This window comes from Penicillium riverlandense (genome assembly GCF_028828495.1).
Source record: "Penicillium riverlandense strain IBT 135883 chromosome Unknown utg000002l_segment0_segment0, whole genome shotgun sequence".
Lineage (NCBI taxonomy): Eukaryota > Fungi > Ascomycota > Eurotiomycetes > Eurotiales > Aspergillaceae > Penicillium > Penicillium riverlandense.
The window spans coordinates 2,015,120-2,039,187 of record NW_026643195.1 but is presented as its reverse complement, the minus strand read 5'-3'; the positions used below and the strand labels follow the sequence as shown (position 1 = coordinate 2,039,187).

At 53.6% G+C, this 24,068-nt stretch overlaps 8 protein-coding genes across 8 annotated transcripts; 4 read left to right on the top strand and 4 right to left on the bottom strand.

The window, feature by feature from the left end:
• Window positions 1-618: 618 nt before the first annotated feature.
• On the bottom strand, window positions 619-3,534 carry N7474_003123 (uncharacterized protein; the record flags this gene model as incomplete). The annotated part of the gene is made up of 1 exon (XM_057194538.1): window positions 619-3,534. One exon carries the CDS (start codon window positions 3,532-3,534, stop codon window positions 619-621), a length of 2,916 nt encoding a protein of 971 aa, XP_057055893.1.
• Window positions 3,535-4,758: 1,224 nt separating this feature from the next.
• N7474_003122 (uncharacterized protein) lies at window positions 4,759-8,077 on the top strand (the record flags this gene model as incomplete). The annotated part of the gene is made up of 2 exons (XM_057194537.1): window positions 4,759-4,935; window positions 4,985-8,077. The coding sequence occupies 2 exons, from the start codon at window positions 4,759-4,761 to the stop codon at window positions 8,075-8,077; spliced, it is 3,270 nt and encodes a 1,089-aa protein (XP_057055892.1).
• Window positions 8,078-10,886: 2,809 nt separating this feature from the next.
• N7474_003121 (uncharacterized protein) lies at window positions 10,887-12,400 on the top strand (the record flags this gene model as incomplete). Its single annotated transcript, XM_057194536.1, has 2 exons — window positions 10,887-11,327; window positions 11,384-12,400. 2 exons carry the CDS (start codon window positions 10,887-10,889, stop codon window positions 12,398-12,400), a joined length of 1,458 nt encoding a protein of 485 aa, XP_057055891.1.
• A 2,351-nt stretch (window positions 12,401-14,751) lies between these two features.
• Window positions 14,752-15,855, bottom strand: N7474_003120 (zinc-dependent alcohol dehydrogenase; the record flags this gene model as incomplete). The annotated part of the gene is made up of 1 exon (XM_057194535.1): window positions 14,752-15,855. One exon carries the CDS (start codon window positions 15,853-15,855, stop codon window positions 14,752-14,754), a length of 1,104 nt encoding a protein of 367 aa, XP_057055890.1.
• A 511-nt stretch (window positions 15,856-16,366) lies between these two features.
• Window positions 16,367-17,529, top strand: N7474_003119 (uncharacterized protein; the record flags this gene model as incomplete). The annotated part of the gene is made up of 2 exons (XM_057194534.1): window positions 16,367-17,060; window positions 17,111-17,529. Coding segments are annotated over 2 exons (1,113 nt in total), but the record flags the coding sequence as incomplete, so codon positions are not given.
• A 107-nt stretch (window positions 17,530-17,636) lies between these two features.
• On the bottom strand, window positions 17,637-18,559 carry N7474_003118 (SDR family NAD(P)-dependent oxidoreductase; the record flags this gene model as incomplete). Its single annotated transcript, XM_057194533.1, has 3 exons — window positions 17,637-18,117; window positions 18,167-18,435; window positions 18,491-18,559. The coding sequence occupies 3 exons, from the start codon at window positions 18,557-18,559 to the stop codon at window positions 17,637-17,639; spliced, it is 819 nt and encodes a 272-aa protein (XP_057055888.1).
• A 304-nt stretch (window positions 18,560-18,863) lies between these two features.
• On the bottom strand, window positions 18,864-20,248 carry N7474_003117 (L-rhamnonate dehydratase; the record flags this gene model as incomplete). Its single annotated transcript, XM_057194532.1, has 3 exons — window positions 18,864-19,828; window positions 19,890-20,112; window positions 20,162-20,248. The coding sequence occupies 3 exons, from the start codon at window positions 20,246-20,248 to the stop codon at window positions 18,864-18,866; spliced, it is 1,275 nt and encodes a 424-aa protein (XP_057055887.1).
• Window positions 20,249-20,761: 513 nt separating this feature from the next.
• N7474_003116 (putative C6 transcription factor) lies at window positions 20,762-23,447 on the top strand (the record flags this gene model as incomplete). The annotated part of the gene is made up of 4 exons (XM_057194531.1): window positions 20,762-20,931; window positions 20,987-21,138; window positions 21,192-22,560; window positions 22,613-23,447. The coding sequence occupies 4 exons, from the start codon at window positions 20,762-20,764 to the stop codon at window positions 23,445-23,447; spliced, it is 2,526 nt and encodes an 841-aa protein (XP_057055886.1).
• Window positions 23,448-24,068: the final 621 nt, after the last annotated feature.

Below are 24,068 nucleotides of genomic sequence, written 5' to 3'. Positions count from 1 at the left end.
CCACGCGCAAATTTCGGATAACTAGTATACCTTCTAGGGATGGAGAGGTGTAAGTGGTCAATATACTTGATCATGCTGCGCAAATGTATGTTCGCCTGGATGCATTTGAATAAGCGAATGAGCGAAATAATTCATTAATAATTCTGAATTCATTCCATCTCAATCGAAATCTAGGATATCTGGGTGTCATCGCAATTCCTACGTCAAGGCAGATCCAGGTGAGGACACTCCTTGGGGTCTGCATAAAAGATGCCCCGCAATTGTTCAATTACCTTGCAACGTTCCTCCATGCTGTTCGCATTCTGGATCATCGCCGCTCCAATTAATCTGGCATTCGCCTCCGTGGTGTATAAAGCCCACGCACCACCACTAGCAATCCAACCCAGCATCAATTTGCAAGCCTAGCGGGGACCGAAGCAGATCGTCGGCCTTGATTTGCGCTGAGTTTTGGAAGCGTAGAATCGATATCTATATTCATGCGTGTCTTCGTGGAAATATACCAGAAATATACCACACTAAGCGATCCTCTAGTAGCAACCTTAAGCAAAGAAAAGAAAAGAAATAAAAGCCCCAAACAACAAATCAGCATCCCCGTCTTTTGCAAGGCACACACCTCCCTCAAAAAGGGTAATCAGAAAACACAATCTCTCCAGCGAGTTTGCGTACTTTGCCCTCCCTCAACGTCCTCGTTGCTTCATTTTCCTCCTCATGCTCAACCATAAGGAAGGCTTGGGTCATTTTTCGCTTCAGAGATTCCAGCTGGTTTTCTTCTTTCGTATTGGTTCCGGCATTTTCTGTGTTTTCTGAATTGTCAGCATGTCTGTCACATTCGCAGTTTCTTTTTCGGAACGTGCCTCGTCCTTCTTTTGATTGTCCTTCCGTCGCTTGCTTTTCCCTTGTCGGTGTTGGGTCCTTTCCTGTAGCGACAGCGCCTCTAAAACCTCCAATATCTCGAGCGTCTCCAGCACATGCACACTGTTCACACTTACAAGGCCCTCCGAACAGGTGTATCGCGCTGGGACTGTCTGGCCGGATCGCGGAATGTCTGTACCGGAGACGGATCTCTTCGCCTGGCTTGATAGGTTTCTGCGCCCATACAACCACACGGTTGGGGACCACATTGTCATATGCCCAATCGGCATTGTATTTTGCGGGGTCCCCAACCTGCTTGATGCCACAGCAGTGGTTGAACATGCTGAATCCCGGGAAGAGGTAGAGGTTGGAGAAAGACGGGTCCCATCGAGTGAACGACTTTTGGGTTTGTTTCATCGCTTGCTGTTCGCTGAATTCTTTCAGAGGCTTGTCCTGGTCTACTGGTCGGATGCTTTCGGTCCTACCTCTCCACTGTCCATCCCATGGCACCACGTTGGTGAGTAGTTTCCGCAGCACAATTTGGATGACCCATGTGTCGAAGCTGAAGTCGCGGAAGATGTCCACTCCCAGCTTGGAGAGAATGTCGAATGGCACTTGGATGTTGGCGGCAAAGTTGAACGGGAAATTGCTACCGGTCCAGTAGTCATTGTTCTCGGACCAACCGTCCAGCACAAGCAATTCATCGATCTCGTGGGGAAGTAAGTGCGGGTCCGTACCCTGCTGACGTCTGTGCAGTGTGATCTCGAAGACATTCTTGAGAAGCAGACTCAGAATAGTCCCATGGATCTCGTTCACTTGAAGTATGTCGTCAACATCTTCGTCTTTGACTGTTACCGGTTCCTTGGACCCTGGCGGTGGTTCCACTGTTTTCGGCTCCTTGTGGACTTTAACCATCGGCCGCATGGCATCGTGCAACCACAACCAGTCTTCTCCACAGCTGCCAAAGTGAAACAGCTCGCGCGCAATCTCCAAACACGCCTTTTCTCTGGGTGGCCTGTCAGCAGGGTATTCACCTGTACACCACCAGAGACTCCCCTTCCCGTCCCCGCGTGTTGGTCTCCCAACAATGCAATTGCAGTAAAACTCATGTGTTCCGTCGAGAATATTCCTTGTTTGATATTGAGCTTTGATGGGTTCGTCAACCGTCTTCAGACAGGTTTCGCATCCCGGTCCGCTTTCTATGAAACTTTGTGTCTTATCGCCGTTGATTTCTCGAGTATGCAGATGACCTCGGATAGTAGGCTCCTCGCAAAAGATAATCTCGCCTGGGTTGATAATTTCTGTGGCGAAAACTCCTATGCCTTGATTGCCAGGCACTTGTTTGACCTCGCAGTTCCATGTTGGGGGTTTCGGGGTCCGTGGAGGCGCTTCGAAGAAACAGCGAGTGAGCATATCGAGGAACTTCGAGTCAACACGATCAATTTCCTCCTCATATGGGTATTTGCGGGTGCCCTTGACTGATCCGTATCGTCTTTCAAAGAGGAAAATGTTCTGCTTAGCCTTCTCATTTTGCCAAGCTTCCGCAGAGGGCTTGATTAGTCGTCTCCGCTCCTCAACTACTCTCTGGTCACGATCGGACTCGGAGGAAGAGAAAGTTGAACGGAACAGTCGGTGTTGTGCATCGACATCATCCCAGCAATTCAGCGACGCGAGGCTGAGACTCGTAATGTGAATGGCCGCCTTCTGAACTGTTGGAATGAAGTTGGTGATGCCGTTCTTGCGCATGTAGGTCATAATGTCTGGCTTCCAGTCAAAGCCATATTGCGCAATTGCTATAAAGTGTTGTTCAACTGCGTGCCAAATGCGCGAGTAGAGTCCCAGTTGCCTATTTCTCGCAAGATCGTCCATGACCACCTCGCAGAGAAGTTGGGCGCGATAGGCATCGCCGATGGCCAGATCAAAAAATTTCTGCTGGTAATGGCAGTATGCCCGGCTGAGCCAGTAGGTTGGGTTGTATGGACTTAAGTGAATGGCGAAGGTGTACATGTCAAGCGGCGTCAGATCCGTGTCCGTGGCGGGATTTACCTTATACTTCTCCGGTCGATCGATTCCCCAGTGCGACAGATCACTTTGTGACTGAAAGGAGTAGCATCTGGCAAGCTCGTCATTGATGAGACAGTTCTGGTTTTCTTTCCTCGCATCCTTTGCTGACAGCTTTTCTTTCATCGGTTTGGCTACCGGTAACCCTCTCTTCCTCAACTCGGCGTTCAAGACAGGATTGGTCCAGTACTTCGAATTGCGAACATTCTCGTCGCGAATAGCGACTTTATCTCTGATCTCCTTGAACAATTCCGACAACCTCAAGGTCTGGTCAACTGGGTTATCTTCCTCCCATCGCGTAACGGGAAACAATGGATCGCTCATCAAATGCTCGTAGACATTGGTCGCCAACCCATTGATCACGCGCGGATCATGATCTTGTGGTATTATATCAGGTAACTGAATTGGGAAGCCACGATTTTTGTGGCATTTCCATGCCTTTCCGAGGCAACGATCCTGCTTGAACCACGCGCGACATGCAAGTCTTGCATCATCGGCACTGATGTACGGGCCGAATGCAACCTTGCCATATAGGTCAGGCCGTGGCGGGTAGTCAGGGGGCTGTCGCTCTGTTTTGGGCACCGGTGGGATATTTATGAAGTAATTTGGTTTGGAGGCCATGGTGGCTTGCTGGGGAAGGTAGATACTCGGAGTTAATACCTAAATCGGTCGCGGGGACAAAGATCCCAGGAAAAAACGGGTCATCAAAAGCAATAGAGGCAACGGAGTCATGTCATTTCTATTGCTGGTCGGACTACGGCTATAAATATTGACGCTCCCTGTGAATTGGGCCTTTCTTTGAGCGGCATGAGGGCATTGGTCTCAAAGAAAAAATGGCGGTATACAGGGTCGGGTCTCTTTGAGGCAGGTTAGGAAAGCCGGCACGAGGCCATGAAAACAAAGAAGAACGAGGACCGGATCTGTTTTGCTAGTTACGTAGTTAACTAATTCTTTGAGCTTATAAATAGATTTTCGGATCCATGGCTTTTTTATGCGGGCGCCACAAAAGACAGACTTGGCGGATAGCAACCGTATAATCTCGCTCTGCGCCTTTGTTGGAAAGATGTTGGAGTATCCGCGACCGGAGACTCGACTCCAAAAAAAAAGTGGCGTTTGCCAACAGATCCCAAGCCAATTTGCGCGGCCTACTAGCGCGGAAGGAATTATGCTTTCTAACGTAACAAAGCCGAATTATTCATCTATTATTGGAGCTCGGGCAGAGTGCAAATTAGATGGAGTATCACTACTGGCCCGTCCATAGCAGATATCGGACATTAACTAGACGGGCAGAACTCGCTTAAGACAGGCGGCCTTAGCTGTGGACAAGCCGGAGCAGCTAAATAGCTAGTTCGTCAGTGGGTGGACATTTCGTCGTAGGGCCATGGTAGGGCCAAGGTAGGGCAATGGGCATGAATACCAATATTTCTTTTGAAACGGGACAGAACGAAGCCAGCCTTACTCCCGTTCCGGTTTGGGCAAGTATGAGGCATCGGGAGTTCGACTATTACGGAGCAGTTCAGGGGCAATGATGTCAGGTACGGCACATGTGCCTTGTAGTTTGCTTTCGGGTTAGTCGTTATGTCTCCAAGAAATCAAATTAAAAAATATTATTATTAGTACATACGGAGGCCCCGGACGCCCCCTGGACGATCGGGGATTTTGGGGCCGGGAATTGTAGTCGATGGATCTCTCCTTCGCCCCAACGCCAGAAATAGTAAGGTCGCAGCAGTGCCGGTATGCCTTGCGGGCTCCATGTCACACTCTTAACCCACCGGCACGTGTTGTTTTCTCCTGCATCTTCTTCCTTTTCCTCTCGCTCTCCTCTTGACATGGATAGCGCCAGCGATGTTCGGACAAGCAGACCGTCCCGATCTTCCAACCACACAGTCAGAACCCAGATTCCCACCGCGTCACCCGGTATCCTATTCCGTAGCAGCACCCTCGGGGCGAGGTAGCTCCAAGGACAACACATCATGGGGAATACGGCTTAACAAGAAGCACCAACGCGGCCGGGGGGTGCTGGTAAGTGAGGGAGACAGTGGCGCGCGAACCAAACTGACTGTTCCCACAGCATCCCCAGCCCCACACAACCTATGCTCCTCTGCATGCACAGTCATTCTCACCACTACCTTCCCCGACGACAGCTCCATTGGATCGCAAGCCTCTGCCCGCTGCCCCAAATCAGCGACTGCTCTCGCCTCCCACGGCGGAAGATCCGGCGTTTGCTGCACCGGTTGCACCGCCATACACACCACTGCCGGCCATCAGCCCGGTCCCGGCACCGGCGCCAAGATCCCCTGATGAATCAGGAGAGGAAAGCGACGGCTATGGATTTCCACCTTGCGCTAATGATGATCCAAATGCAGACCAACCGACTGCTTCGGCCCTGGGCCATGGCACGCCGTCGGACTGGGAGCACTTGGGTAGCCCGGCCCAAGAAGAGTTCGACGACCGGCCGTGGTTTCCCCCCAGGAGCGGGCTTGAAACGCCAACAGGATCTCAAGACACAGTCCTGACGCCTCCGGGGTACTCCACGGGTCTGCCAGGCACAGGTCGTCATTCCGTCATTCCTGTGCCACATGTGCTCCGCAAAGACTCTTTCAGAAGCCCTATCTCCGAGATGGATTCCATCTCGCAACACCACTTTTCTTATTCTCCCGTCTCTCCAGCCACTGTGAATAGCAAGCAGGAGTCTTCGTTCCCACCGGTTCCATCGATACGAATAAACACTAGTGCTCCCTCATCACACAGCCCCGAGCCCTCCATATCCACGGACAGAGGAAGGTCAAAAAGCATCGACGGGATCATCGAGGCATGGATTCAGCCAATTACGGCAATCGCGGAATTTCCAAACCCCGATTCGGCCAGCTTGCGACAGCAGGAGGATCAGCTGACTCCGGTAAATGAACGGAGCCCCGTTGAGTTGCCAGCAGAGACGAGGGAGTCAGAAGAAGATCCACCGTTTTTCGAGAAGAATGTGCAAGCGGATCTCGAAATCACTCAATTGATAGAAGAACAGAGCAACGCAGCCTTGGTAAAGGATATAGACCCTCACAAGGATCTTGATCCCTGGCTCAGGTCTTCCCTCACACGCTATGTGGCTATGCTACACAAAGAGGCGACCGCCGACTCGGATCAGGAGAGATTCGATATTTTCGCGGCTTTCATGGCAAAGGAGACAAAGCTTCGGGAGATTCTCTACAGTATCGACAACGTACCACAAGCTGGGCCGATGGTTCCGCAACTCACTGTGCGAAGCCAAACGTTACCACCTACAACTGATCCCAAGTTCGGCTCCGTCCAATGGCGCGATCCTGTCTCCCCTACAGCGGCGGAAGACGACGAATATGACCCAGAAGGCGAAGAAAGTGAATATAGCTCAGGAGGGCGGCCGATCCTCGCCAAGAGAGCTCGTCACACTTCAAACGCTGTCGTGAGAGTGTCTTCCATTGTGGCGGATAGAGAGCCCAGGAACACCTCTCGGCGGTCTAGCTCTGTTCCGGCCTCACTGGATGGGTTGCGAGCTGAACTAGGCTTCAGCCCTCTAGTCACGAACCCTCCGCAGCCCATTTATACGCCATACCGGTACATTGAGGGACCTCAACGAGGCTCAGATAACTTGACCTTTGATCGGCCGGCGTACCAAGGCTATAATGATCAGTGGCGACAGTCCGCTATGGGTGGTCGAGTCATGTCAGTTTCAGGGCATACTCGCGGGAGGTCCCAATCTTTGGCTTCTCCCGAGGAACTCAGAAGACAAGAGGAAGATTTCCTGGGGGCTATCCGCCAAAGAAGCAGCGCTTACCACACATTGTCACGACCCACCCCTACGTCTCCTACACACCTACCCGAATCTTTGCACAGAGGCTGGCCTCAAAATCCCATCGAAGATCTACGGTACATGGTCTGGGCGCCTATGGACAGACAGGCCGAAAGTTCATGGTACATAACAACAAAAGAGGAACTGAACGCAATTCCCGATGACTTTACGTACATCCAAAAGATCATCCAGACCTGGGAATCATCCTCGTTGGCTCGTCGAAAGAGGCTGGACCGGAAACGCATGAAGCGCCAAGATCGTGCGCAGAGGCACGTTGATAGCCTCTTGAATAAAAAAGTAATCGGACACGCGGATATCAATACGAGGGAAGAAGATTTCCGACAAGGCGAAGCGCGCGTTCAACTGGACGAGGAACGGCGCGAAGTGGACAGCTTCATTGGAGAGGTCTTTAAACCGTTGGATAACCGTTTGCAAACCGAGATCTCCGTCCTGCGCAAGTCCTACGATGCGGCTCTTAATCAGCTCGACCGCGAACAAAAAGGCAAAGCTGTGGCTCACGAACAGTGCAGCCCGTTTGGCACTATCAAGATGGTCAATGAAATTCACAACAAGCTTGAGATTCGATTCCAAAAGCGCCTAGAGCTTGCCCTGGACTGTGAGCGGCGCCGGAAAAAGGCTGAGCGGCGCCCACTGGTGGTTATTGGTGATACGTTTGGGCTCCGACAACTCGACGGAGACTTTGACCAGATGGAGAAACGGAATATTCTGGAAGCGGCCCGGGACCGCGACGACCGAGCCAACCGGCTTATGGATTCCTTCGATGGAGCAATTCTTCACGGCCTAGGTATGAATCAAAGTCTCCTAGACGCGCTCGCCGCAAAGGCAGCCCAACTGGACTTCGCAACCCTCCGCTCCTCTTCTGAACTCCCGGATTCTGAAGTTGAACAGATCCTCAAGTCCGTGGCGAAATTTGCCGCGCGGCTTCGCGCCGACTCCGAAGAGATTCTACACAAATTCGGAGATGCAGGCATGGCTCTCAACGATGCGGACTACGACGTCTCCGTCGCCGAAGCGTGGTATGCAAACTCGGACCCCGATGTATTTCAACGGTTGGATGCTGAAAAACAAAAAGAGGACCGCAAAATTCAGAACGACACCCGCGCCAGGCTGGAAAGTATTCGGAAATGCCCCGCCCAGATTGAGACGACAATTGTGCATCTTTTGCAGTCTCTGGGGGAAACCTCCGCCGCCCCCGCCGAAGAAGTGAACGTGAACAGGCAAGGCAGCTCGTCACCACTCCAGCTCAGCCTGGATCACCAAGACAGGTTGCGGAAGGCGCTGCCCAATGCGAAGCGGCGCAATGCAGCTCGACACAACACTTGAAAAAAAATGGATGGATGGAATTAATACTGTTGGTATAGTAGGGACACGACTGGACGAATTTCCTTCTTGCATCCGCGGTAATACTCTTCTTTTCTTGCCTGTCGTTTAACAACCTGCCCCTTGAAGTCATGGGCCATTTATCGTCTTCGATTCTGCTTGAAGCTGCATTTCTTCGCGGATACCCCATTCGTTATCAGCGGCAACTTGCGTTGCTTTTTCTTAGGTAGATTCATTCTCGAAATAATGTATTCGCTCGAGGACCCCTTTTTCCTATTGTCCTCATTTATTTTTCCATTCCCACATAATCCAGCTCCTCATTCCCGAGTATGTTGCCGGGGGAGTCGGTGAGCGTGCAGACCAATAAGTCAAAAAGGGACAGGTCGGAGACTTTTTCCCCTGCGCCATGTTACACAAAGGATTCATGGGCCAAACCCAAAAAAGAAGTGACCTAAACCGTTATTACTTTTGCTTCCTCCTTTTATCCGGTGAAAGAAAAAACACAGACCATGGGAAAGCAAGTCTCCGCACCCAACATCGCTTCCTGAGCGCAGAACGATGAACGAAGCCACCAACACGGGAAGGGTGATGACAACTTTTTTGATCCTGCTGCGCCATCCCCCTCAACCGGCCAATAGTCACGACTCTGTGCTGTGCGAAATAATGACCACCCAGCTCGGGTTGCCACCAGATGCGGCTGCGCCATAAACAGGGGGGAAACGTGGTCAAGTGATTAAATTCGCCTGCACGGCGGCCATTCAGCGCTCAGGCACCCGGAGACACCAACGTCAAAGAGATGAGTCAAACACAAAGCCCTCCTGCGCCGCAAAGATATGAAGTCAGGTCTCCGTGGCGCAGAGCCTGACGTTTAGGCGCCCAGGGATGTCGATTGGCGGACGATGAACAGCGGGGGAGAAATAGACGCCAAATATGCGTGCCGATCCATCTGCGGCGCAAACACGTCTGTCACCACAGTCTTGCTGGATAACTTCCGTACTTGGACCTCATTTTTTTTTTTTTTTTTTTTTTTTTTTTGCAAGGATCTGGGAGTTCTTCGCTTTTTCCATAAAGGCCACACCGACGAGCTTTGCTGTGCCGCGCAGCTCTTTAGCCTGAGAAGCGCGCTCGGATTCGCTGTGGTCGATGCGCAGGACGCTAATGCTGATCATCAGCAATGACAACGAGACGGACCTATCGATCGGGCACAGCATAGCGTGTGTGGCTCTGTCTCGGCTCCTGCGCCGTGAGCCGCCAATGGATCGGAGGCTTATGCACGAGGTGGCACTGGAATCACCAACGCAGCAACCCAGAGTGCGCCTTGATTCCTTCCGAGCCTCCGGCCTGGCACATGTCGCTCGCTCGCGCAGATCAAAACCCGCTTCAATCATCCCTAGCGCTCGAGTATTAGCGAGGCACCTCCGCAATCTCACCCCTTGTTGTCCCCTCCGGGGCCCAATCAGTCTCGGCCTTGCGCGACGGTTGAAGTATCGATCAACCGGCAGCCGCCACCCCCCTCATCCATTCATTATTTGGGGCATCACTTATTTCCCCACGATGGGATAGTGTCTCGTGGGCTTGTGACGCGCAGTAGCGTCATGACAGAGCACACCCTAGTCTGATTCCTGTCTGATTCAAGGGTATCCTCGCGTGTTCCGCTAGTTAGTGTCATTGCCAGGGGACAATCCATGGCCAACCAAAATCCAAGCGGATCCCACTAGCGGGTCGCCGCATGGTTCACGAGTCATTTGCCGTGAAGCTCTGTACATACAGTACTCCATTTCTTTGTGGGACTATTTCCTTTGCGCACGGTCTGCGGCGAGCACGAAAGCCTTGACTGCGGAATTTGTGAGATTGGCCATCCAAGAAAAAGCGTGTACCTCTTTGCTTTTCTCCAAAGAGTCAACTCCGTTTTCCCCTTTTTTTGCCGATGGCTCCACCGCTGCGGCGCCTGTGCTCGCTCGACACTTCACTCAAGCTCTGGTCGGTGCTGCTCGGGGCTCCCGATCTGGCACAGCGCCGTCTAGACCTGCCGAAATACGGGGTGTAGCCCCAACCCTACCCTTTTTGATCACATTGGCGAACTGTAGAGCAGATCATTCCCTCTTCACCGAGTCTCTGCTTATCTACCAATGGGGGCCCTCCTGTGCCGACACAAGCAGGCCGCTCCTACACTTCCCTTGCCCACCGTAGGGCCGTCCTCGGGTGTCAATGCATCCACCAACCCCAGATATGGGATTCCGCCCTCGCACGGTGGTGTGTCTGTGCGCTCTGCGCCGTGGATCGATGTCATCATCCCAGGCATAAGTCAACGGTCTAGCGGCCTTTTAGACGCATCAACTTCTTTCGTTCGACTCTCGTCTGCGGTCATGGGAGATCCGGCCATTCCCTTTGCCACCTCGGTGAGCCGAACCCCTCTTTATTCGTCTTTAAGCGCCGTTGGGGCGTTGTTGTTCCTTTCATCTTGCCGCAGTCGCTCGCAGATTTTGGCTCGGTCAGGGGAATGAATGAATCATCTCGGTCGACCTTTCACCGCAGAGCGGACGGCACAGTGTCTGTGGCCCAGATGGCGCAGTGAACATGAGGCTGTTGAGTCTTGTTTCCCGCGATTATTTAAAGCGGGTGCCAGGGAGGCCGTTCCATGGTTCGGCGTACCCGCTTTCCCCTTGGGTCGGAAAAGGAACTCTCGTCGGCGACACCATTATTATTTACCATATCTGTTCTCTCCGTCGTGTGGAAAGCTTCTCCTTCCTTCCCCTTCCCCCAAGTTCCCTTCCCGACTCTCCCTCCCCCCCCCGTCCTCTGTTGATCGGCCATGTCGGCCCCGACCAGGCAGTTCCACAGACTCTCTATCGGTCGAGATATGGCTGGGACGCGCGCCCAGGCCAGGACGGCCCGCGGCGCGGGGCCGGATCCTTCCGACGACGATAGTGACCGCGACGACGGGGGAGACGACAGCTCGCTGGACGAGAGCTCTAGCGAGGCAGAGGAGAGCGACGACGAGTCCACTAGCGCTTCGGCAGTGCTAGCCGGGTCGGGAATCACCTATGACTTGGCGCAATTAGACTCCGAGTCCGAGGCCAGAGCACTCGTGGGGTTGACGGGCCAGTTCGACGTCGTTAATTGCCGTGCCACTCGCTCGGGATATGAATTCCAGCTCTCGGACCGACCGCAGGTGCATCTTGGCCCGGACTCATACGTTTGCACCTGTCCGACCTTCCAGAGCCGGCCGGACGTGGCGTGCCAGCATATCTTCGTGGGTAGTCCTCCAACAACCAAGGGCGAGATATGGCTGACACCTCCTTCGTGCAGTGGATCCTCGATCAGCTCCACGGCTACTTCATCCAGGAACCCCCGTCAGAGGAAATCGAACTATCTCGTGACGGTCATCCGCGCGTGCTCCCGCGCATCGAAGGGCTCCTGGAGGGCCAATTAGAAGCGGTGGCTGGCCGGCTCAATTGGCATCTGCTACGGGCTGAAGGTAATGGCAGCGGTGCGGGGATGACCCGTGCAGAAAAAGTGCGCGATATCCTGTCTGCGTTCAGGCCCGTGATAGTGGCAGAGGATTTTCGCCAGGATCTGGTGGAGACCGCAGCGGAGGCGCGCACTCCAGAGCAATGCGTGGTGCAGGGAGACTTTGAGGCGACTATCTTTCGGCTGGCGGTGCACGATAATGGGGTCTTTAGCAGTCTGTGCAAGGCCATGCCCGCTGGCGCATGCGCGGCCATCTATTTCGACAAGGCGCAGGAACAGTCACGCCGGCTGCTGGCTGACTTTGACCGGTACTGCGCAACAGGCGAGCGGTCCGATAGCTCCAGTCCCGGCGGAGGCTTTTACAACGTCGACGAGGTAATCGCGCAACTGCGCCGGTGTGTCAATCGCATCCGCGTCAACATCGTCGCCCGCGCACCGCACGGCTCCGAAGGCGCCGCAAAAGCTCTCATCTCCATTCTTGAAGCCGTGACGGCCCGCAATAAAGACCCACTCGATGGCAACCGCTGGGGCCGGGTCTCCTTCCACGGTGAGGATGAAGACCAGCGCAATCTGTACCATCAGTTAATCGGGTCGCCGGACCTGGACAACGACCCTGACGCGGAATTCTTCGTTCTTGATGCTCTGGATATCTTGCGCGCGTCAGATCTGAGCCAGTTCAAAACCAACCTGCGAGATATCCTGCACAAGATCGAGGTTGATCGCGCTCCGAAGCCATATCTTCTGCGGCTGACGGCGTTGGTCCGTGCCGCTGAGACGGGGGCTGCGCCTCCAGGGTCGGGGCAGAAGAGACCAGCTGCTGGGAACTCGGGAGGCAATACGAAACGAAGTCGATGATTGATTGCTTTTACGCTTTTCTTTCTCTTTTCTTCTTTTTTTTTCCTTTTTTTGGGAGGTCTCCTTGATTTCTATAGTCATGTCGGGCGGCTGTCGTGTGTTCCATCCATTCTAATACCCCCCGATCCCTGCGTTTTGTTACATTTCGGTTCTTATTATCATACCATCATCATCAGCGAGATTCAAGTCGGTGCTCGTGTCATTCCTTGATGCAGTGCCCGATGTGATTTTGTCTTTGGTCTGCATAGTGCAATCTACGGAAACGTCTAAGATAACTTATATCAAAATTCAAAATACAAGCACTGTCTTACCTAGACACTAGATAACCCAAACCAGGGCCCCGGAACTGTGTCAGCCGGCCACTAGCTGCAAGAAACCGTGGAACTGCACCGGGGCTATTTTCTTGGCTTGACCCACCTGCGCCTTACACCTGTCTACAAGGAGTAGGAGGTGGGGGGAGAAAAGCGGATTTTCTATTGTGGATTAAGATCGGAATGTGTGAGGCGACAAGTTTGTTGCGGAGAGTTTAATTCGGGCCTTTTTCGGGACTATTCTGGATTGATGGTTGCTCTGCTTGTTCTATGTCGGATAGTTTGACGGGTAGATATGGGTGACAGGTTTCCGAATGTTTTATTATTGTCTTGCTAATCGTCTATTATCGTGGGGATTATTTGCACTCACCCCAAAGTCACGAATCTGCACTTGAGTTGGCGGATTGGGTTGGTACAGTGAGAAATGGTCACTTAAAGGGACTGTAATGAAGCCGGTCTCTCGGTAAATAACGGCGTTCTTAATCGGATTTGTTCGATCTTCGAAAAGTACTGGATTTCAAGCAACACTGAGACCTCCTGATATGTTCGATTAAAAATTACCAGTCTTTTGTAGATCTTCAGCTTGTTAAAGCCAAAAAAAAAAAAAAGAGGAACAGACTTTAGACAACAAATAGCCTACGCCGATCAAGTAGTCTACCGACGTTGGCACACAATGGAGGCTTAGGGTGTGTGCTCAACATGGAGGCGGAAAGTCGGAATGGGGGCAGTCGTGCGATGGGTCGAGTTGTGGAATTTGAATATTACTTATCTTCAATTGCAGGTAGGAAGCATTTTCACTGTGATTCAATATTCTTGTCTGTCAATTGTTGGTTTTCTGTTGATCTGAAGCTTACATAGTGCAATGACACCCATCGGTAGATTAGTGTTAAATATATATCTTGGGACTTAAGTCAGCCTTAACTTCGTCATACCCATTTATGCACGGCTTAGCTGGAATTTTAGCTCTTTTTCTGATTTAAATATGTTTCAAATCATTTCTGCCTTGATTTCCTGACTACTCGCAATACAATTGAGGTACTATAGCCCACCAAAATGCGGGCGCCGAGTCTTTTAGTCATAGAGGCCCACACAGATCATCTCTCATAAGCTGGCCGGCTGGCCCAATGGCAAGGCGCTTGACTACGAATCAAGAGATTGCAGGTTCGACCCCTGCGTCGGTCATTTTTTGCTCCACTCTTTATAGAGTGGGTATCAATTTTCAAGCTACAATAGAAAATCGCGGCACCCGCATTCAAATTTACATATTTTTTGATTGGCAGTGAACACATCTGAATTTGACGATGACGGACCTAATGCACTCCCCTCGCCGCTAATTATTATATGGCGTTGGCTATTTTTTTTGTTTTTTATTTTTTTGAGGAATGAACGACAGAAAGAAAATATGGTAGTTTCGACCTATCTACAAACATGTGCTAAAAATGGTATATGAACGAAGCGAAAGTAAAACTATTATACTACTATCCAGTCAAGAAGACCCACTGTCCATAGTCGAAATTCTAAACACGATATCAGTGATCCACGTTCGCATAGCCGTAGCACAGAACATCGCCCTGCGGGTTGAGCAGCTGTTCCAATATCCGAGGTGGCATTGAGATGACATCGCGAGACGATGTAAATATGCCATCTGGTGTTGTCAGTGCCCAGGCTCCTCGTGGCGATAGAAATAGCAGTCAAGATTATACTTTGAGGCCCAACAATCATGCTATGAAAACAGTTATGGTCGAGGGAGTATGGCGGTGAGTGAAGATGTTGGTCGGGATATTTGTCTACTTCGCTTTCTTGAAAAGGGATGGGGGGTTTGGGTTTGATTGGGATTCAAGGGACAGAGGATTGGTATCTAATGATAATAGGAATACCTGATGATATACCACTGCGCGCAACATTCCTTTTGGGGATTTTCTTATCGGAAGGAGCCCAGGCTGTACCTGCCTACAAGTTACTAAGTGTACATAGACCGTGCATTTATTCATCAACTTCATTTAATCGAAACTGTCCACAGGATATACAGTATCAACACACTCAACCCGACAAGTCCAGCACCACACGACCCTGGAGTTTACCCTCGGCCATCTCTTGGAAGACCCCGGTTAAGGCATCCATCTTCTCAGTACGGAAATGGGCGGAAATAATGCCTCTCGCCGCAAAGTCCATGGTCTCGATAGCATCTGTCCGGTTCCCAACCGCGGACCCGGTGATGGTGTAGTGCTTGTTGATAAAACTGGACGGGAACGCCGTCGCAATAGCCTTTGGCTCATGCTCCGGGATGCCCACACAGACCAGTGTTCCGTTAAAGCGCAGCAACGGCAGCGCCTGTGCATACGCGGCATTCGCAGCCGTGCACACCACTGCGGCGTGGGCGCCCAGCCCGTCGGTCAGCGACTTGACGTGCTTCTGCAGCGCGGCGCCGTTGTCGTCGGCGGGGAACTTGGTGATGTCGACAAAGTGCTCGGCGCCGGAGGACTTGACGAGGTCTTCCTTGCTGCCGTGGTCAATCCCAATTACGCGCAGGCCCATGCCCTTGCTCGCGAGTTGGACGGCAATGTGGCCCAGTCCGCCACCGGCGCCAGAGATGATCACCCACTGGCCCGGGCGTGCTTTGCTGCGGTTCAGTGCGGAGTACACGGTCACGCCAGCGCAGAGCATTGGCGCCGCAGCTGCCGAGTCCAGCCCGTCCGGGATCGGAGTCACGTAGTTGGCGGGTCCTAGAGCGTACTGCTGGAACGTGCCGGGGGTGTAGTAGCCGGAGACCTTTGCGTTGAAGCACAGTCCATCGGCGCCGGCCTGGCAGGGCTGGCAGTGCCCGCAAGCGCTGGAAATCCACTTGATACCCACGCGATCGCCGACTTTCAAGCCCGACGATTCACAACCCGGGCCGAGCTTGGCGATCTTGCCCACGCCCTCGTGGCCGCCCACTTGGCCTGGCTGGGTTGGGAAAGGGAGCATCTTCCATGTGTTGGTCATGATGCCATAGTCCGAGTGGCACACGCCGGAATGTGTCAGATTAATCAGGACTTCGCCGGCGCCAGGCTCGGGGACGTCGATTTCGACGACCTTGGTCGAGACTGTGCCGGGCTGGTCGAAGACGACGGCCTTTTGCTTCTTAGGGACGTCAGGAGCAGCCATGGCGGTATGTCAAGGATGGAAGTTATGTAAGGATGAGGATGACTGTTGTCAGTGTGTGTTACCAAAAGATGGGGTAATGGACTATTAATATGTTTTAACTAGGTTAATCACGGGCATGTGGAGAGAGAGAATCGCGGGGGAAAGGTGCCAATGAGCGCCAAGTTATTGGAAGCCTCGGGTCCCCGGGTCTAGCATTATTAACTAAATGTTGTCTAGAGCATCATAATAGGCATTCATAGGCGTGGGTGAGGGGTGATGTGGAGCACTGGCGACCAACCTCGGCAGTCGCTAGTTGGTAGATGCCTGGATGCCACGCATATAGCGGGATTCAAATAATCAATATAAGAAGAATGCGATCGAGTGGGATGCTTTTATAGTTAATTACAGAGCTCGATCCAAGGACCCTTCGGGTAATTGACGGCAGATTGGCGCGGCCATCCTTCGGGAAAATGCCCCCCGATTCCCAAAGACTCGAGATCCACTGAGTACAGTACTTAAACCTCTCGACAAGACTCAACTCTCAATAATCAAATTAACCATGTCCATCCCCATAGTCGACTCCCACGTCCACCTCTTCCCGGCATCACACCTCCAAACCCTCGCCTGGTACCGTCCCGGAAACCCCATCGGCGCACAGCACAGCGTCGAGGAATACCGGAAAGCGAGCTCGTCGGTGTCCACTGATGCGTCAGCCAATGGTCCAAAATACCTGCGCGGGTTTATTTTCGTTGAAGTAGATCGCATCTCGTCTGTAGCGGAGCATGACCCGCCCGGATGGACTCATGCGCTGGACGAGGTCTCGTTCCTCACGCGGATTGCGCGGGGTGAGCCGATCCCCGGAGAAGGACACCAGCCAGCACACCGGAGTCTCTGTCTGGGAATCGTGGCGTGGGCGCCTGTTCCCGGCGGACCGGAGGTGTTGAGAGCGTACATGGATAAGGTGAAGGAGAGGACGAAGACGGAGGATGTGTGGCGCAGAGTGTGCGGGGTGCGGTATCTGACGCAAAACCGACCGGCCGGCACTATGCTCGCTCCCGCATTTGTGGATGGTCTACGTTGGCTGGGTACCAAGGGGCTGGCCTTTGAGCTTGGTGTGAATGCGCGACAGGGCGGACTGGGACAGCTGCGAGAAGCGGTTGAGATGATGCAAAGGGCGTATAGTGGGGTTGCAAAGGACTCGAAGGAGGCAGTGACCATTATTATCAGTGAGTTTCTTGTTCTTGCAAGTGATTTCTCTCTCGCTAACTGTCTCTAGACCACTTCAGCAAACCCAATCTCCGTCTCCCGCCAGAGTCAGTCCCTGACCACCCTGATTACCTCGAGTGGAAGGATCTCACGGAGCAAATGGCTCACGCCCATCCGCGGACATACATGAAGCTCTCTGGGGCATTGACGGAGCTACCACCGCTAGATGCTGAGTCTGATATCGACATCTCTGCCCTGGTGGAGCGGCTCAGGCCCTGGACAGATGCGGTGTTTGATGCATTCGGCGCAGAGCGAGTGATGTTTGGCTCGGACTGGCCGGTTTGCAATACCGGTGGCAGTGGCGATATCGCCTGGAATCGGTGGCGGCATATTGTCGAGGGTGTTTTGGAGAGAAGGGGGTTGTCCGAGGAGCAGAAGAAGGGTGTTTGGGGAGGAGTGGCCGTCGAGGCCTACGGTATTCAAATATAATTATTTTCTTTTATTGGCTTGCTCGATGAAAAAAATCTACATCGTATATGCAAGTGTTACTGGAGATTAACAAACAACCCACCATCAACCAGGATCTGTGCCCCCGTCTATCCCCGAAAAATGGAAAAGATCAGCATGGATCCGCCAGAATGAGACAGAAAGAAACTCACCACGTAACTGCTCAACTCCTCACAAGCCAGAAACACCGCCGGCCCTGCCAAATCCGGCGGCTGACCGAGTCTCCCAAGCGGGATCCGGCCCTCCATATACTCCCTCTTAGTTGGATCTGCCATGTCGGCGTCATTCAGCTGCGTGCGGATAGTCCCCGGTAACAGCGCATTACAGCGAATGCCATATTTGCCCAGCGCAACGGCGCACGACTGCATGAGACTCAGGACGCCGGCCTTGGTGGGCGTGTAGTGCGTCTGCTGACCGCCACCGACGAGCGCAGAGATGGAGCTGACGCCGATGATGGAGCCACCGGGCGGAGACTGGGACTGGGCCATTTGGCGTGCAGCGGCTTGGGTGGCGTAGAAGGCGCCGGAGAGGTTGGTTGAGATGGTGTGTTCGAGGAGGGAGGGTTCGAGGCTGGATAGATAGTGTCAGTTACGTTCTGAATATTTGGGTAGTTACATACTCGAGAAACTCGGCGAATTGACACACGCCTGCATTGCTCACGAATACGTCGAGGCGGCCGAATTTCTCGACCGTTTTGGCGACAAAGTCCCGGCCGGTCTCGGGCTTGGAAATGTCCCCTGCGACGGTGAGGAAGCGCGTTTGGTCTGCGCCGGCTTCGATCTCATTCACGTCCTTGTGCAGGGCAGCTAGCAGGTCATCTTCCTTGGCACCACCCAGATGGCTGACGGAGACTTTCGCTCCATGGCGGAGGTATTCGAGGGCAATTGCCTAACCACGTCAATCAGTCAGTTTTTGTCCCGGTATTCGAGGATTCGGCACGTACACGGCCAATTCCTGTGAGACCGCCGGTAATGGCGGCAACCTTTCCGACCAGCAGCTGTGGGAGAGGCATTTTCGACGTGATATTGGGTTGAGGAGGGCTGGCTGGTTGTTCTCATTTATTCCCCCGCCAGATAAGATAACCCACCGGCTCGGGGATCTCGTGGTGATGTTTGGCCGAGAGTGGAGCAGGCCGAAGCCGTTATTTACCGGACGGAAAAATGATTAAGACTAAAGCGGGGGAAAGTCTTGGATTTATCCGTAACCATTCATTCAGTCTATTGGGTTTGTTTGGTTCGTGGAATATGTACATGGCTGAGACATAACAGGAAAAGGACAAGGGTCATGCGCACACGCGATACGTTCATTCTGGGAATCTACGCCACGGGTCCGTTGGGCTGCTCGCTGTCCGGGGCACGAAGGCTTTTCTGCGGCGCTGGGGTCAGAATGTTGGCAGCAGGGATCAGTGGCGCGGCTGGGTTGAGTTCCAGGCCGAAGCCCGGCTTGTCCAGGATGGACACATCGAGGTAGCCCTTGGTGGGGATGGGCTCGTTGAGGAAGAGATTGCCAAACACGGGCTCAACGGACTTGCCGTCGGCGGAGTTGGCCAGGTACTCCTGGAACGGACTGTTGGTCTGCGACACAACAAAGTGATAGGAGTAGGGGCCGGAGGCATGAGGCACCACGGGAATATCATAGGCGGCCGCCATCGCCGAGACCTTGAGCAACTCGGTCATCCCGCCCACCCACATGACGTCGGGCTGGAGGATATCAAGGTTGCGGCCCTCGACGAGCTTGCGGAAGCCATAGCGAGAGAACTCGTGCTCGCCGGTGGTGAACTTGACGGTGGGGTGAGCGCGCTTGAGCAGCGCATGGCCGTCAAAGTCATCGGGCGACAGACACTCCTCCCACCAGTCAATGTCCAGACCCAGGGCTTCGCAGCGCTTGACCAGTTGGATAGTGTAGGGCACCGTCAGAGACATGTAGCAGTCGACACGCAGCGGGAAATCCGGCCCCACGTTCTCGCGCTGCAGACGCAGGTACTCGACGTTCTTGAGCAGGCCCTCGGTCCCCTCGTCAGGGCCGTGCGGCAGCGCCACCTTGGCTCCGATGAAACCGGCTGCCTTGGCCGAGGCCGGTTGGGGTCCTGTGCAGTAGAAGTTCAGGCGCTCCCGTGTAGCCCCGCCAATGAGCTTGTACACGGGCTCGTTGCGGATCTTGCCCTGCAAATCCCACAGCGCCAGGTCGATGACGGAGATCACCGCCACAGGCAGACCCTTACGGCCGTAGAACATGGAGGCGCGGTACATCTTCTCGAACAGGTCATTGGTGTCGCGGGGGTCTATTTGTCACAGAACAGTTAGAAAGTGCCCATGACTGCTAGTTCTTGGGGTGATGCGTACCAGCCCCGACCAGGAACCGATCAAAGTGCTGGTGCACCAGCCAGCACGCGGGGGGACCACCGAACCCAGTCGCGAAGCCCTTGGTGCCGTCGGTGGCCTCGATCTCGACACAGAACGAGCCCAGCACGTTGATCCCCCAGGATGTCCGCGAGCCGCGGTACTGCGCCCACTTGGTCATGGGAGTAGAGATGTTACTGTCGATCAGCCAGTGGCCGCCTTTGACCTGGGAGAGGGTCAGTACCGATTGTCCGCTCGTTATTGGCATCACGTACATTGTGGTAGTCGCCGCCGGAGCCGACACCGTCAATGATGAAGGTGCGGACCTCCTTGATGCGAGGGAAGTTGGTTGTTGCGCTCATAGTGGATTGTAGGAAGGATTCTTGAACCGAGAAAATAGAAAAAGAAGGAGAAGAAAGCGAAAAGGCCGAGTTGGCGTTTAACTATGTCCCGCCGCGGGCAGCTCGGTACGTAATGGCCCGAGGCGACGCGGCCGGAGAAAAGGCATGCGATCAGCAGGAGGTACGCCACCACGAGGACGTGTACTGTCCGGTTGGTCCTAGGAGCCTTCCTATTACCGTCTAGTAATCACTATCCCCTTCCTAGCACCTATTGGACATAGTAAGGCACTAGGCACTCTCATGCACCCTTTGCAGTGTTTGCGGGGCCCCGCCTCTGCCTCAGGCACCCGCTCGGCCCCAACGACTCCGACTTTTCGACTGAAGTTCCCCATCTCGTTCCCTCCTTCCTGACCTCCACTCCACCACGACAATCCCTCCATCGGACTATCCCCGTGATTGTCCCTCCCCGGAGATCACTCCGTGCTTCGGCTCGAGGCTTGGATGATGGGAGATTGCCTTCCCGGCTAAATCACCATGCCGAATCATGCAGGGTCTCCCGTCCAACAGACCCCTTCCTCCAATCACTTCGACAAAGACCATAGCGCGGCAGAGTCATGGTCCGGTGCAGACTCGGATAACGATCACCCTGACTCCCATGGCTCCTCTTCCCGCGCATTGAAGCGCAAGCGTCCCCTCACCGTATCGTACGTTGCCCCGGCCATGAAAACTAGATGACTCTCGGGCTAATGATCACTCTAGCTGTGAAGTCTGCAAGCAGAGGAAAGTCAAATGCGATCGCACGCAGCCAAGTTGTGGGTGGTGTACGCGCAATGGTCAGATATGTGAGTACAGAGAGCGGAAGAAGCCTGGCCTCCGGGCTGGGTATGGCAAGGAATTGGAGCAACGACTGGGTAAGCCGCAATGACCTGGTGTTCGAGGAGTTCAAGTCTAACAGCCCTTCTAGATCGCCTGGAAGAAGTCATCCATGCCCAAGCTCGGCTCATCGAGATGCACATCCTTCAGAGCCAGCCGGCAGCCGGCCACGATCTGCCCCAGGCTGGTCCTCTGTCCTATAGTTCTCCATCAGAACCGTCAGCTGTGCATGGCCCGAGTCCCCGGACGGCCTTCTACTTCAACGACCCCACATCTGTGACATTGCCCTCACGCCGCCCAGATGCCACCATGCCCAGTCCCTCGGAGGCCTCCGTCAAGACGGCTCACTTACAAAATGGGCCTCCGGCACCCCAGTCACTAGGCCAAGTGCCGCAAGCGCAAGCCTCCAATGGCGGTGATTACACAGCGAATGAATCGTCGTTGAAAGTTCCTTTCACTCTATCCTCAAATCAAGAACAATCACTGGCCGACCCAGATCTCGATCTTCCGCCGTATGATCTGCTGTATGCCTTGGTTGACCTCTATTTTGAGCATATTAACCCCTGGTGTCCGATTCTCCATCGTCGAACCACTCTGGATACCTTCTTTGGGCCGTCTCCGCTGGATGAGGCGGACCGCATTGTTCTGTACTCGATTGTGGCAACCACACTTCGGTTTTCGTCAGACACCCGGCTCAACGAACAGAACCGCAAAAGATTCCACGACTCCTCCAAACAAAAGGTTCTTCTGTATGGACTCGAGAATTCGTCTGTCAAAGCACTCCAGGCGCTTGTGATTCTTGCCTTGGACCTCGTCGGTTCATCTAATGGTCCACCGGGCTGGAAGCTACTGGCTCTCATTACACGATCCGTCGTCCAACTAGGACTGGCCGTGGAGTCCAAGTCGACCCTCATTGCTCCCGCCTACCCTTCAATCTATACCCTCAGAGCCGTCACCTTGTCCGAACCAGACTCGTGGATCGAGGATGAGAGTAGGCGTCGCTTATTCTGGATGGTATACTTGCTAGACCGATACTCTACCCTCGCCACTGCATTCAACTTCGCCTTGGATGACAAAGATATCGACCGCAAGCTGCCATGCAAAGACGAGTATTTCATGAAGAATCACCCCGTGGAAACGCGGTGGTTCCACTACTCCGGTGACCGCGCTGACTACCTCAGTCACGCCGACAATGTGGGCTCTTTCGGGCTTTACGTCGAGATCCTCGGGATCCTGTCTCGTATTCACACATTCCTGAAACGCCCCGTCGATATTGGAGCTCTCTCGGATGTGGAAGAGTGGCAGGCTACATATAGAAAACTCGACAACGAGTTGACAACGTGGGAATTCAATCTGCCTGCGGAATATGCCTATGAAAACTCAACCCGGCTCTTCAGCGGGTCGAAGAACAGTCGCGGTCTTCACAGTGACTGGGTGCAACTCCATACCACCTATCAAACGTGAGTCTACCCCATTTCCGACCCAGGGAAGAGAATACTCACACCCATCTAGAGCTGTGATCCGCCTTCACTCATCAGCCGCCTACCCAACCACGCGATCCCCAATTTTCACCCCATCCTACAGCGCGAGCCAACGGTGTCTCCTCGCTGTGGACAACATCCTCTCCGTAACCCGCTTCGTCGTAGAACACAACATGCTCGACAAGCTCGGCCCCCCTTTCGCCTTCACCCTCTGGGTCTCTGCCCGCCTCCTACTCGTCCACGGCTCTACTATAGCCCACACCGTCAGCCCAGACATCCTCTTCTTTGTCGACACCCTCGCCCGCATGGGCAATTACTGGAAAGTCGCGGAGCGCTACAGCACCATACTGCAGCGCGTCCTGGACGAGTACGGCGAGTATCAGCAGTCTGCTGCGCTGATGGAAGGCGAGCGCTCCACGCCATCCACCGTCAAAATCCTAGCCGACATGCGCCGCTGCGCATTCGACCTTGATTTTCTCATTTCGCGTCAGCCCCGCGAGTCCCCGACTGCCACAAGCGGCGGCGGCGGCGGGGGCGGCGGTGGACATCAACCCGGCTCCGCGGGCCCTGTCATGCCGGCGCGTAACCTCGCCCCAAACGAGCTCGAGTATCTCGACGTCTTCGGCTTCTTCAATGTCCCTCGCGTCCCGCCCTCGCGGGCCCCGGACCAACCCGCTGCGGCTGCGGCCCAGCTCGATATGGGCGAGCCTGTGTCCGATCCCATGTCCATCCATGGCCTCACTGGCGCCGGGCAACCGACGCCTGTTGTTGATGGAGGCCATGCGGTGAATGCGAATGAATTCAATATCACGAATTATCTGATTCCGACGCCTGAAACGGACTGGCTATTCCGACCTGGTGGATGACATTCATCTCCAACACATACCGAACACTACAAAACACGTCTCATGTCCTGCCTACCTTCGCCCTTGACGTTTTACGCAATTAATAGCCATGCCTACCTAGTATATAGTGTTATCCCTACCTGCTGTCGTGTATATATCCCTTTCTTTCCCTTCATTCCGAAAGTAATAGGAAGCAATGGAGTTGGAGTTGGGAGCGGGGAGCAGGCGAAGCCGGAATCAACTCAATTGACTCGAAACTAAGCTCTAAAATGTAATCAACAAAGAACAGAAGAAGATAGGTGCATGCCCCAGAGCAAATAATCAGTGATCATCTTCGCGGTTCCAGTCCGCGAAGGTACTGTCCCGTACAGAGAAGACAGGTTGTGAACTGACTGACTATTTGGCGCCGAGGGAGGCATGTCGAGAGAGTGTGGGGAGTTGGTCGAACATCAAACATAAATAATGACAGGAACGCAGACATGATCATGTACGTATAGAAAATCAACAGGAGCAGCAACGAGAACAAAAAGGAGAAGAAACATGTACGCGTCGAAGGAATGCCCACTCAGACAAAGACACCAACCACAGCGGAACTCCCATAACAATCACAGCGCAACTCCCATGAACAGAAAAGGTTAAGAA